The sequence below is a fragment of the Centroberyx affinis genome, unplaced genomic scaffold, assembly GCF_046629955.1.
Source record: "Centroberyx affinis isolate AG114_WGS23_722 - 3 ecotype Tasmania unplaced genomic scaffold, CSIRO-AGI_Caff_v1 ptg005735l_1, whole genome shotgun sequence".
NCBI classification, from domain to species: domain Eukaryota; kingdom Metazoa; phylum Chordata; class Actinopteri; order Beryciformes; family Berycidae; genus Centroberyx; species Centroberyx affinis.
Genome location: NW_027282898.1, coordinates 1 through 13109, shown reverse-complemented (window position 1 = coordinate 13109; position 13109 = coordinate 1). Strand labels below are relative to the sequence as shown.

Genomic DNA, 13109 nt, shown 5'->3' with positions numbered 1-13109 from the left:
GACTAAATTAGGGTCCTTGATGTGAAAAAGGTTGAGAACCACTGACCTAAATCCCTTTCCGAAGACCTGAAATAGTTTATAGCATTAGGTCAGTGCATAGCCTATGTTGCCTGTTAGGCCCAAGATAGTGATGGTGGTAGATTGGGAGCAAAACAGCTGTATTTGCAACAAAATACAGAAATGTAATCATGAGTACAATATAATGCTCTCACATTTTGAGTGCTGCCCCTTTAAGTGTGACACGCAGAAGTTTCTTATCATTTTCAGAGCAGTTGTTGACCTTAGGTTAAAAATTGTTGATATGCTCCCCGTATGAAATGAGTGGAAGATCACAGCTGGCCGGCTATCCTGGTAGCCAGCGGGCTAAACAACAACCTGATCAGACTCATGGCAGCCAGAAAGCAAGGCTGCTAATTAGCGGATAGCCAGCAATCTAGCAAACTGTACATTTTCCTCAAATTACTCTTATTTTTCACACTTTTTCAAAATGTGACTTTTCACAACTTGCAATACCCATAGCAAGCAGTCAGCGAACTCCAGCAGCAGCAATATTGTGCCTCTGACTGACTGCTAAGATGTAGCAATAAATCCCCATGCTTCTAATTAGTCTTGATTGCATTGCCGCTGTGCAAGGATTTCCCCTCCAAGCTAAACCTACCTGTCTTTCTATTCTCTGTGGTGCACACCTGTGGCTGGAACCAGCAGGGGTAGGGCGTTTCACTGATGTGCCCCAATTAAAGCTGGTTTGACTCATTTAATCTGCAGCCATCATTTGTGCAAATATGCAAATGAAAAGCAATTTAAAAAAAAAAAAAAATCGATGCAAGGGGAATTGGATCAAAAATCTGAGGGGCCGTTTGCAACCTCCGTTTTTAACGGGCACACTGCCAGTGAGAGGCAGGTTATAATTTGAGACTTCATGTCATTTAACCGCTACCTACCATGAATGTAAGAGCTAAATATCAGCACTTAAGCTCCTGAAAGTTATGTGTGCTTAAATGCAGGAGCATATCGTCACCTTGTAACCTTGAGAAAATTCTGCGACAGATTCAAAACCGATAACTCAAAAATGCGCGGTGGTCAAGCTAGAAACAAGGCTGTTCTTTGCAGTTCATGAAAAGTCGACATGTTGGAGATGCAGGGTTTTAGGGAAACCTGTACTGGGGCGATGTAGAACCCCGTTTCAGAGGGTCTGGGTAGAAGAGTGTGCATGACTCTCTCTTTGCCCACTGCAGCCTATTTTTTCATTTTTTTTTTTCCAAGTTTTCCGCAAGTGTTTTGACCCAAAACACTTCAGGACCTAGAAGTGTTTGAGTTGTTCAAGTAAATTATGTTGTGCGACATCAATTTTGCAAGCCGGGGTGCAGCCTAGGACCTTATGATTCCCACTTTAGATGCATTTAGAGGCAACTTAGCCAGACAGGACATTTAGCAGCACATTCAGACAGTTTCAGTTTTTTATACATACTGGAGAGTGTTTTATTAACCAGCTAGTCTCTTTCTCATATCAATGTGATCTTGAACCACTGAAATCAAACAGAAAACGAGCAAAGGTAAGATCATCAAATTATCACCTTTTGCTCACTTAACCTTTCTCAGGGTTCCTACGCAGGTCTGGAAAGTCTGGAAAAGTATTAAAAATGAATCTGATCATTTCCAGGTCTTGAATAGTTTGGGAATTTGAAAAAAATGTCTGGAAAAGTATGGAAAATGTTGCGGTTCAGGTCCGATACACACATAATTCTAGCTTTTATGTTGTTGTAGAGCCACTTTGAGTCCACAGTTTTTGTTGATGTGAAGAATAATGTTCAGATAGAGGGACGCTCTTATTACCCAGCCGCTGTCAGCATGCATTATATCAAATACCCACCAAAATCAAATCCGGTCAAGAACATAGGGTCTGGGAAAAATATGGAATTTTAAAATGGAAAGCGTGTAGGAACCCTGCCAATCATCTCACATATTCTGATATTTGTCTCTGTGAAGAACAATCTTCATCTATACAGTGATATGACCTAGTTAGCAGAGGCAAGATGTCTATCTGCGTAAATCATATTGAACACCAGACAAAATCTTCAAAACAAATCAAGGTCTGGAAAAAGTATGGAATTTTTTAATTGAAAATGTGTAGGAACCCTGCTTTCTGACCCTGCAATCTTTCAGAAATCCCCAAAAATCTCTCTCCAAAAAGTTTTCACCGACAACAAAATTTTTTCAGAAGAACCGCACAACCCGCCTACCGCATGGACCATTTGGGACCCTTGTTTTTGCGAGGCCCAGCCGATATCCGCGTAATGAATTCTAACCAAGGACGGCAAAACTCCGGTCCGAAGAGGAACATCAGCACAGACCTTTGCTTCCAACTAAGAAAATCAATTATAAAAATAGACTAATCTCTCAGGCAGCCTGTGATGGTCACATCTATTATACAAAAGCCCGTTAATGCTCATCCTTCCTTTTTATGAGTGTTTGGAGTGAATCCAGCTCCCCGTGGGGTGATACAGTTTACTCAGCGGTGGTTTTCACTTCAAAACAAAGAGGCGGACTGATGGATCTGGCCTCCTCCCTTCCCATCGCCTGTCTTTTCCTCTGATGGCTTTGTTAACTATAATTAATAGTGCTCAATAAGGAGCAGACATCATCAACAGTCATATCCACCCCTACGTATACCCGGGTCAAGTGTTTTGGTTTCTATGCCGACAATCATCTGGCATTGATTATCCATGATGATGATAATTTTATTTTTTTATCTCCAGAACATTTATCAAAATTACAAAGTGCTTTACAGTATAAATAAAGATGAAAGCAATAAATAAAATTAAAAAAACAGACTGAGAAGGGCTTTATTGCTTTGAGGAGCTCTAAAAGCAGATCAAAGCGATTATTATTGCTCATAAAAGTAATTGGTTGGCTACTGTTAATGTGACATATTGTCATATTGGGGCGGGACATAACGCAGAGAGGGATCATTCAGAAGCGTAAACCAATGAGATATCAGCTAGGGAGAGAAAGGGCGGTTTTATTTGATGGGAAGGGCGGAGGGGCGGGACTGCTCAAAAATCTGTGATGGTTTCATCGGTCGGGATTTTTGCTCATGCCTCCTGGTGCACGATGATGTCGCCACTGAAGGTTTTCTGTTATCCAGGAGGTAAAAGTTATGAGATTCTGATAGAGGCATAAATTGTCAAATAGGTGTATGGTTAAAGGGGGAAAAAGTAATTTTTCATTTCAGTGTGAGTTTAAGGAATGTGTTTCCTTGAATTTTGGCAATTCTTTTCTCCGAGGTCTGTGAAAAGTTGTGCTCTTGCATCTTTAACTCACGGATTATGTTTTCGCGCGCAATCTTTTAATAAATCAAGGTTGACACGGAGTTTAGAGGCTTTCCATTTCCTCTCTGCTTTCTTACAGTTTCTCTTTAAGGCTCGAATATTCTCAGTTTACCAGAGCAGAGAGGATTTGTTAGGTTTTTTTTTTTTTTTTCCTTTCAGCTTAAAAGCAGCTATAGAATCCAGAACGGTAGGAGCAGGTAAAAATTGAAATTAGTCACAAGTTCCTCAAATTCAATAAAGGCACTATTTCCACGGCATGAGGAGATGAAGGCCTCAGGGAATTTGTCGTACAAATTGGCTTTCGGGTATCTTCTGTCAGCGGCTACATGTGCGCATTAATGAATAAAGATAGTATAAGAATGGGAAGTTGAGGAAAAGCACCTTTTGTGAAGTTCTTAATAAGCGGGAAGTCTTTCGCCGTTATCTCGCGTTCTCCTTGAAGTTTGGATTCCCCCCCTCGGCTCCCGTGTGGCCGCGGCGCACTCGGTGACTTTTTTTTACAAACCCGCTTCACAGAAAATTACAATCTTCAACTCGAGTGTGTTTTCGCGTGGTCATGTCGACCGGTAAGGACGGCTCCTGTGCGAGCGCGTCCGTGATGGATCCCTCCACTCCGCACGCTCCAGGGATCCAGAGTTTGCCAAGCGGAAATGTGCCCGTCCTTGATGAGATCTACCCGAGCGACCGGAAGCCCCCACCGGTCTCGATAGATCTCAGAGGTTTCTGTCTCCGTGGCGAGTCGCTTCCTTTATGCAAGTGTTCACCATATAGGTCAAAAGCCAAAAGGTCACATGCTTTTAAAGGTCCCATATCGTGGAAAACGGGATTCCCCTTGCCTCTTTGATGATAAAGGAGTTTGATGGTCTATCTAAACATGGTGAAAGTATCAAAACTAAATCCACACAATCCATATTAGTGCAGCGAGCCTCTAAACGAGCCGTTTGGACTTCCGTAACTTTGTGGCGTCACAAAGGTTCGCTCATTATCATTTTTGTAAGAAATAATAGACTCACAAAGTGTTTTTTTCAAAGCGGTTGAGCGGTTGTCATTGTTTATTGACCGGAGAGTTTTCCCTACCTGTAGCCGCCGGGCCGCGGTGTCTCACGTTTCACTCTCGAAACTGTTAGCCAATCGGAACGGAGGGGTTGTTAATATTAATGAGCCTTAAAGACACGGCGACAGAAACAGCCTGTTCTTGGTAAGGCTCAGAGAGATGCTGGAAAATGAACGTGTAAAAATGGATTGAGAGTGTTTTTGGTGCATGACACCACACACACAGCTTTGAATGGTCGTCAAGACACAAAATAAAACACTGGACCTTTAATCAGTCTTTAAATCAACCAGACTATCCATATGGTAAAAATGACTAGTGAAATTGTATAAACAGTAAGCCTGTACATAGTCGAACAGAGTAACAAAGTACACATTCATAAATGTTTTGTGCCAGGCTGGGATTCTTACATTACCTGAGGTGAATATGTCACTAAAATATACACATTATAAATAACAAGCCACTAATAAAGCAGCTTCAATGTAGTTACCACAGACTTGAGAAAAGATGGAAAAGTACAATCGCTATTCCTTGTTTTAACATGAATGCTCACCTATCTAGTATGGGCAAATAACAGGCACACGACTCTCTATGTGCAAAAAGATATTAAGTTGATGCAAAAACGATTTTGTGGATGGTGTGATGGGTCGCCGAAATCGCTTGACTTGACTGAAAAAGAATGTAGCTTTCCTTTCAATAGTCCTGACCTCTGCTGCCTGCATGAGCCGGTATATCTTTAAATGACCTTGAGCGCACTAACAATAGGAAAGCTGCTCCCAGACAGATCAAAAGGGTGTTTGGCTTCCTCTCCTGCGTTAAGCTGTATCAGCTGAGTCACAGTTTCCTCCAAGTGTGAACTCACTGATGGACTCAGTTGCTCTTCCCACTCTGGTCACAGCAGCATAGTCTCTGTAAATCTCCATATTTCTTGGTTTTGGTAGAATGGGGCCGGTATCTAAGAGAGACAGTAAAAGAGGGTTGTTGATATATTGGCACAGTTCATACAAAGGATGCTAAAATATACGCCATAAATCAAGAGTGTGATGAAGGGAAGAGAGAGAGAGAGAACAGGAACACAGTGGTTCCGTCAGAGAAATACAAAGAAATGTTAGTGTTTTCTTCAACCAATCACACCTTTGTATCTTCCAATCATTCTGAAATGCAGCAATGGTAATGACAGAGGGAAACTGTTTGGTTACAATAGTATGGTTTCTCCCTTGTCTAAATGTGTCATTATCTCTGTAACCTTGACACAGCGGCGGAGCTTTGCCCACTCTGTTGTCACAGGTTTGCCAATAGGACCGAGTTGCCTTAATGGTTAAAGCCCTGGGAAAAGTGGATTTGAATAGCCTTCATTTTCTCCAGCTGTCACAGTCGAGTGTCTTTTTACCCATTTGCCAAATTTCGAAAGAGCAGAAACGACATTTGCTGGACGTGAACACTGTCTGAGGAGAGGGAGATGAAGCGTCGGGCCGGGGTGGGCGTGGATTTGCAGTTTTACAGATATCTTTAAGAGACAAAAGCATTTCTTAAGTTAACGCAAGTGCATAATAAGCCTCCAGAAAAAAGTTTCAGATGCTGGGATATGAGCGATGAGCAAGGCAACGGGCGTTTATCTAGCGTAAGTTAATGAATAGCTGTTAATGTGATGTAGGCGATAGATCATGTTGCCGCTGAGAGGCTTCTTTCATCTCTTTTTTTTTTGTGACCAAATTTTTATTAGTTTTTCTTTTTACTTTCATTATGGAGGAGACATTACATATCGTAATCAAGTAACTGAAATATTGTGTTGCCATTGCATAACACATGTACATCTATATACTAAGGTAATCACATATGCATTATAAATGTAGGCTACATACATTTACATTCACATAGTAAGATGAAATGAAATACAAAAATAAATGAAGTGAATAATTCAGCAAAAGAATGTGTATCCAGGAGAACCCAAGATAAACACGTCGGTGTGCTATGCCCTAGCCAAAAATTCAAATATAATTTGATCGCAATTTATTATCAAACCTCTCTTTAGCCCTGCTATGATCCTGATTACAACATAACCCGCTCTTTACCCCCACCCTCCCACCCATCTTTTTTTTTTTAAACCCTTTCTTCCCTCTATTGCTGATGTCAAAAGTTAAAACTTATGGATATTTTGGGCATGATGATGTATGATAATTCCACTGCAAATTCCACTGCAAAAATGGCTGTATTAAGAACAGTTGTTTGAATCAACACAACAGAAAGCAAATGTAAAATTTCTCTTTGAGTTTAGCCAGTTGACACCATTGGCTGTAGTTATAAAATTTCCAATAGTATGCTGCACTTCCTCCTTTGAACCTATTCAAAGGGTAATATTTTAAACAATCAGTTATTGCCATAGATCAGGGGTTCTCAACATGGGGTCCGGGCACCACCAGGGGTCCTTGAGGGCATTCCAGGGGGTCCCCAGCAAATTGATGAAGTGTTAAACTTAATTATTTCATTTACTAGAACAATTACAGAATGTAGAAGAATGACTATTTTGATCGTAGTTTCACTGTGGAATTCTGGATAAAATCATATCTAACAATAAAAATATATTCAGATTTGGGTCCAAGAGAGAAAATCTCATCATATGGGGGTCTGTGGCCCTAATGTGCACTAAACTAGGGGTCCTTGATATGAAAATAGTTGAGAACCACTGCCATAGATAACACAGATCATGGCCTGGATATATTTGTTATATTTATTTTTTATATTTTTATATCCTCTTCTAAGAGGAGCTTTTGATCAATAACATCTCAAAGATCTTGTGTTGTGATCTCCTTGTTGCGCATGCTGCAACCAAGTAAGCTTCAGTGGCATCTCCGATTTACTCGATCTAATTCTAATCACTGATTTCAGGTGATGACAAATTAGCTCTGCGCATGCTTTGGAATGTGATTAATGAAATCAAAATATAATTACAACACCCAATTATAGCGAGTGTGCACACTTTGCGCATTTTGTATTTTTAATACATTGTCAGAAATCAGTGTTTGTTTATACCTTCATTTTGCTGGTTGCTGTATCCAAATTCAAGTAAAAATAGTTTTATAAAGGGTTTTTATTTCAGGTTTGATATCCATTGTATGTAGTGACAAAGGAGTTGGACAGAAGATACTATATGTGATCAGCAGGTTATGAATAATTGCGACAAGTTAGTCAATCGTGCAGCAAGTAAACAGCTAATAAAAGCAGTATCTGTCAAAAACAATAATAGTGATAGTTCGGTATGCATTTATTTATTTATTTATTTATTTTTGAATGGGCAGAAAGACTTGTCAGCTCACTTTCTTCTTGAAGGACTTGCCCACGGTGAATTGGAAGTCTTTTTATCAGCGCTGTCTCTGTAACTCTTATCAACCCAGATGGATGGCTCCTCTGAGGCCACGCTGACGCCGAATGTTAATGCCGAGTGTTGAGTGTTTGTTTTGATGATTTATTTATCCAAGTTCACTCGCTTCAAAGTTGTTGATTTTTGCCTCTTTTAGGGCATTCGCTTTTTCTTTTCCGACTTCTCGTTTGCGAAATTTGCCCTATTCATTTACATATTCCCATTAACATACAGTAGTTCACATCGCAGCTTAAGGGGAATATTCCTCCCACATATGCACTGTGGGAATATTGTCCAGTGCTCCTAACTTTTCTCCACACCAGGTTAAATCAACATGAACATATTTGTAATAACCTTTCTGACCAGCCTCATATAGAAACAGGTGTTTTTTTTTTCAGTTCTGATGTCTGTATATACTTGGACATGCTGCATATAAGTCCTAAGTGCCGAATTAGTTGTTCGAATGACTTGCCATTCAGACAATAAGAGTTACTAAGTTGTCCAAATTGTTTGAATGAGATTAACTTTTATTAAAAAATTGGATATCAACCAGTCAGTACCATCCCCCTCTGATATGATGGATATAATGCAGCTTGACTGATTACATATTTATTGTAGAATTGATCCATACTGCACTGGTTGCCTATGGGAAGCCCTTAACCTGAATTGATTCTGATGAGACATTTTCATTAGATTCCACACACGTATGCCTGAATATGTTTTATTATATTTAAGTTTTTGTATAGTTTTAGTGTCCCATGGTCTAAATGCTTTTCTACCCTGCCAAGAATAAAATGCTGGGGGAAACACTGAATACTGAGAGAAAACTTGTAATTGTTTTTTAACATGTGAAAACGGTCAGATATTAAAGACATTGAATATGAGCACAAAATATCAGCTATTGACAGTTTCAATCCCAAATGTTGACATGACAGTGAAAGGACCGTTCTATGCATTCAATTTCTGTGCCTTGCACCAGCATACCGATAATCACAGTAAAGAAACCGCTACAACAGCCTTCTTCCTCTCTCCATTGCTTTAAAGCAAAGGCTCACTCTTGCTCTTTCTATATCATATGCACATACACACACACACACACACACACTGCCCTGTCTGTTTCTGTCCATGCTGCCCTCTGATATTCCTTCCACCAAACAGCCAGCGAGGAGCCCAGGCAGCTGTCAGAGCTCTTGTAGAAGTCTCATCTGCCTGCTGCCTGTGTGTGTGTGTGTGTGTGTGTGTGTGTGTGTGTGTGGTTGATTGACGTTGACTAGAGTCTCTCGCCACTCTGCCCTACTTGAGCGCCCTCATTGTATGGAGAGAGCGGACTCATTTGCCGAGCATTAACCTCTGTCAGCTCACCGTCCTGAGCTGTATCTCCTCACCCTTCATGCTCCTGACTCTTCGCGGCAGCCATCCGGCAAGCCCATTTATTTCAGAAGCCTATTGAAAATGGGTCGACCGGGAAACAAAGCGGGGGGGCGCCATTTATCTGACAATTACATCCTAACAGCTCAGAGGAGGATCTACACCACCTCAACTGAATCCTCATTAAAATATTGATTTTGTCACCGCGTTCTGCTTTAAAGGGAGGAGCCATCTTCCAAGCTGTGCGCCGGAACCAAGGAGGAGTAATAACAACAATGGCGACCGCTATAGACAAGATAGTTTTAAATCGATTAAAAGTACCAATTACTTTCAAATCCGCACAGCACTCTGCTTTGAAGGCATTTGTTCAAAGGGGAGATGTTTTTTTTCGCATCAGTGTTGACTTAAAATGACGTTAGATTCAGGTGGATACGTTGGTCTCTAGTGATTGGTTAGGCAAAATAGAATCCCCCTCCCCCACGGAAATCGGTTAGAGTGGAGGCAATGTCAGACTGAAGATGGAAATGGAGTGGAACGAGTTGACAATTCTGTCTGATATCAGGCAATAGCTCTTGAGCAGGACTTCAACATTTTAGCCGAATCAGGCCAGAAGCTTTGAACGGAAGGTAAAATGGGACAATTGCGAGATAGTTACGTTGAAAATGTTGTCTGTCACCTCCATACCACTGCGGTTGGGTGGAAACCATGTCAACTTTTCAGGAACTAAGAAAAAGCTGCCTTGTTTTTAGCTTGGTGCCCATATATATTTGAGTTTATCCAATGGGTTTTGAAATGGTTTCATACGCACCAAGGGTCGTAGAACGTTCTCAACCCATAGAAGACCAATCCTTCAGTCAGAGAGACCAGGTTTTCACAGCAATATCGACGTCCTCCCGCTGAACTTTCTCAAACTTGCACCTTTCGGTTTGTAATTTGTCACAAACGACATAGGATTCCTAGGATTTTATTTTCAATTAAGCTTCAGCAACTCATCAACTGGAGCAAGAAGCAGATCATTGCCGCTACTCTTCATAACCGTGACAGCTGCTGCGTAGCGATTAAGAGAAGGATCGCAACTAATACCAGAGATACATTACACGTGGCGTCTTTAAACAGTCATTTTACAACAAAAGTGCAATGCCGATGATTACAGTCATTACAAGCTGAAAAATAGACACCAGAGGCATAACGCTGGAGAGACGGGAGGAGAGAGAGATGGGGACGGGGGGGAATGGATGCAACAAGAGAGCATTCATCTCCATTAGACAGTAATTGCCATCAGCAAGAGGTTTTTAGAGATGCTAATACGAGAGAGGAGAGGGTGAGAGAGTAGTTGTCCTGGAACTGCTTCACACCCCTCATCAAAAACTCTTTTCCCTCAATTAATACAAGATTTGAGGGTCTGTGATTAATCCGCATCGCTCCGCTCTGATCTCTCCACGGCAACAATGTTGAATTATCGCTTTGAGATGCAGATTATTATTACTGCCTTATTATCATTTCAATCACACGTTTCTGCTACATTAGTTTGTAAATTGGATTTGAGGTTCGGCTTGCCAGCGTCGACGTCTGGATGCAACGTTTCTCATATTGATTGTTGGAATCTTCTCATCATCGTACAACAAAGCGTCGGACGCGGGGGATCCATTAGCGCGAACGTAATAAGAATCTCTTTTCCCCCCGCGACGCCAGGAGGTAATGGAAGCACCTCGCCAAAGAGACGATCAGTCATGGCTTCATTCAGACTGCACAAACCGGTGGCGTACGGATCTGTAACCACCCCCGCTGCCGCATTGTGATTATGTCCTGAAATTACTGAGACGGCGCAATAATCAGAATTTTCAAAAACGGCTGAGAACGTGAGCCCCGACGCCACCGCTCACCCTCAAAAATGTCGTCCTCATAACCGCTCTGAAATGACCCACGGCCGAGCGTTCGCGGAATCTCCCAAGTCACCTTGATGCACGAGAGTTGTAAAACCGCCGACTTTGAAATTACCTCGACTTGGCGTCTCGTCTCCAAAGCGGCAAGTCGTCACGCCGTTGTCGCGGTCCCCGCCGTTCCCCCGCGCCCGTAATGAGCCCCCCCGTTAGTGACGTCTGGGGAGCGTTTTGCCAGGAAAAACCTCCTCGCCCCCGCTGGTAATAACCACCTCTCCCCTTTAATCGCCTTGTTTTTACAGCAGAGGAGAGGAGTGTGAAGAGTGCCGCGCTGCCGTCTATTCAACAGCTGGGAATCCGCACCTGTCTCAGGTATGTTAGTGTTTCTCTACAGCTCGTAAAACCCGTATTTAATCAGGCATGCTGACGGGGAACATTTCTCGCTTACAGCAGCAAACCGGGGAGGAAGAACCTTCCCAGTGCAAACTCACGACTTCTATTCATACCCGCTGCACCGTTCGCTCCACTTCAGTAGTTGTGGGTTAGAGGAAAAAACGTTAGGGTTAGAGACGTTCAACGATCATCCAGGGAGAAATCCATCGTAGAAGAGGAGAGAGACCAGTTTCTCCACCGACAGTCGCCTCAATAGACCAGAATGCAATGCAGCCAGAAGATATGTTGTGTTTGAATAAATGGTGTGGCTAGATATATATATAGATAAACACCCATACGCCCATCTTTGATTGAAAGTTCAGAGCCCTTTCCTCAGGGTTGTCAAAAAAGCATTCTGGGAAACGTAGGAAACCGCCAGCGGAAGTAGAAATCGACGAGGCCGGTCGAGGGGAAGCGGACAACAAAGTAAATTACAGCACTTCATTACAAAATAATTCCTGGAATGCATTAAACAAATCGATATTAAACAATGTAAGAGGATCCAAGGGGGGGATTGTGCGAGGGCAGCTGCTGGGCGTGGCACAGGAAACACAGGAAACACAGGAACATTACTATTCCTCGTGCTCCTAGAATGGGAGCTCCACACCTGGCTGGTGTATTATGCAGGTGTATTAGCGTTCTCCCGCTGTTCCGTTCTGACCCTAATGATGCCCTCTTGTTACATTACACAACATGCATTTTGCTTGGTCCATTTTTTTATTCCTCCCATAATCGGAGCCTTCAGAGTTGCGTTACTGTTCTCACGCTGCTCGTTTCTTCTCTTAACGACACCCCGCTGCTACATTACATAGCCGGTATATCACTATTCTCTACAGCTCCCCTAAAGGGAGCTTTTCAGCTGAAAAGTTCTAGAGCACGCATAAAAAGACTCTGCTAAGTGCCATGTGTGCATTTTTTGAACATACTAATGTGTAAGCGGATAAAAAGTGTTGGACATTTAACAGGAATTTAGAATCAGGACTCGCCTTACAAGTCTCAGATTTACCGAGTTGTTCAGCAATATTCACGCTGCCAAAATGAAACTCAACATAATGTTGATGAGTACCGCTGGGTATTTGCGCGGGAATAAAACAAGGCTCATTATTGCCGCATCTCTCAGCTTGTTGTATCCAGGATGACAGCCAGCGCACATTGTAAATTAGCGATGAAATGCATAAGCAGAAGCTAGAAGATGACAAATAACTTTCTACCAACTCCGTCTCCTCCTTTGTCTCCGATAGAGGCCTCCTGAAAACCGCACATGAAGCAAACTGGCCGCCACAACACTGATTCTTAGTTATCGGCTGCTTTTTCATGAGGAACGATAGAAGAACATAGTTAAACTCGCCATGAACTCAATTAGAAGTGTTGTCTTTGGGGCAATGTGTGAACTCCAAGCTCAGCCCTAAAGACGACACTCGCCGGGGTAATTTCAGTCCGCCGTTAAACCAAATTGTTTTGATTTGCACATTGTCTATTGTTTTTGTCTTCAGCGTTAAAGCCCCATTGACTCGCTTATTGTGAGCTGTGCACAGTCTGTCTGTAATCCGTCTACTGTCACCACCTCTTTCTGTGCTTTGCAGATCTAGTCTGTAATGCGTACAGCTACAGAGGAGTGAGATATACCGCATGTGTCTGTTTCCTCTTATCTGCAGGTACGGCAGCTACCTGAAGCTACTCAAAGAAGACGG

General features: G+C 42.2%; 1 protein-coding gene across 1 annotated transcript in view; it reads left to right on the top strand.

The window, feature by feature from the left end:
- The window catches only part of tbc1d32 (TBC1 domain family, member 32), a gene marked incomplete at its 3' end in the record, with an annotated part of 71566 nt that extends 58460 nt beyond the window's left edge, over positions 1 to 13106 (top strand). Inside the window, exons 29-30 of the mRNA XM_071547230.1 lie at positions 11289 to 11358; positions 13074 to 13106. Of these exons, the coding sequence (XP_071403331.1) occupies positions 11289 to 11358; positions 13074 to 13106 (103 nt within the window). The remainder of the gene's footprint in view (positions 1 to 11288; positions 11359 to 13073) is intronic.
- Between the last annotated feature and the right edge of the window lie 3 nt (positions 13107 to 13109).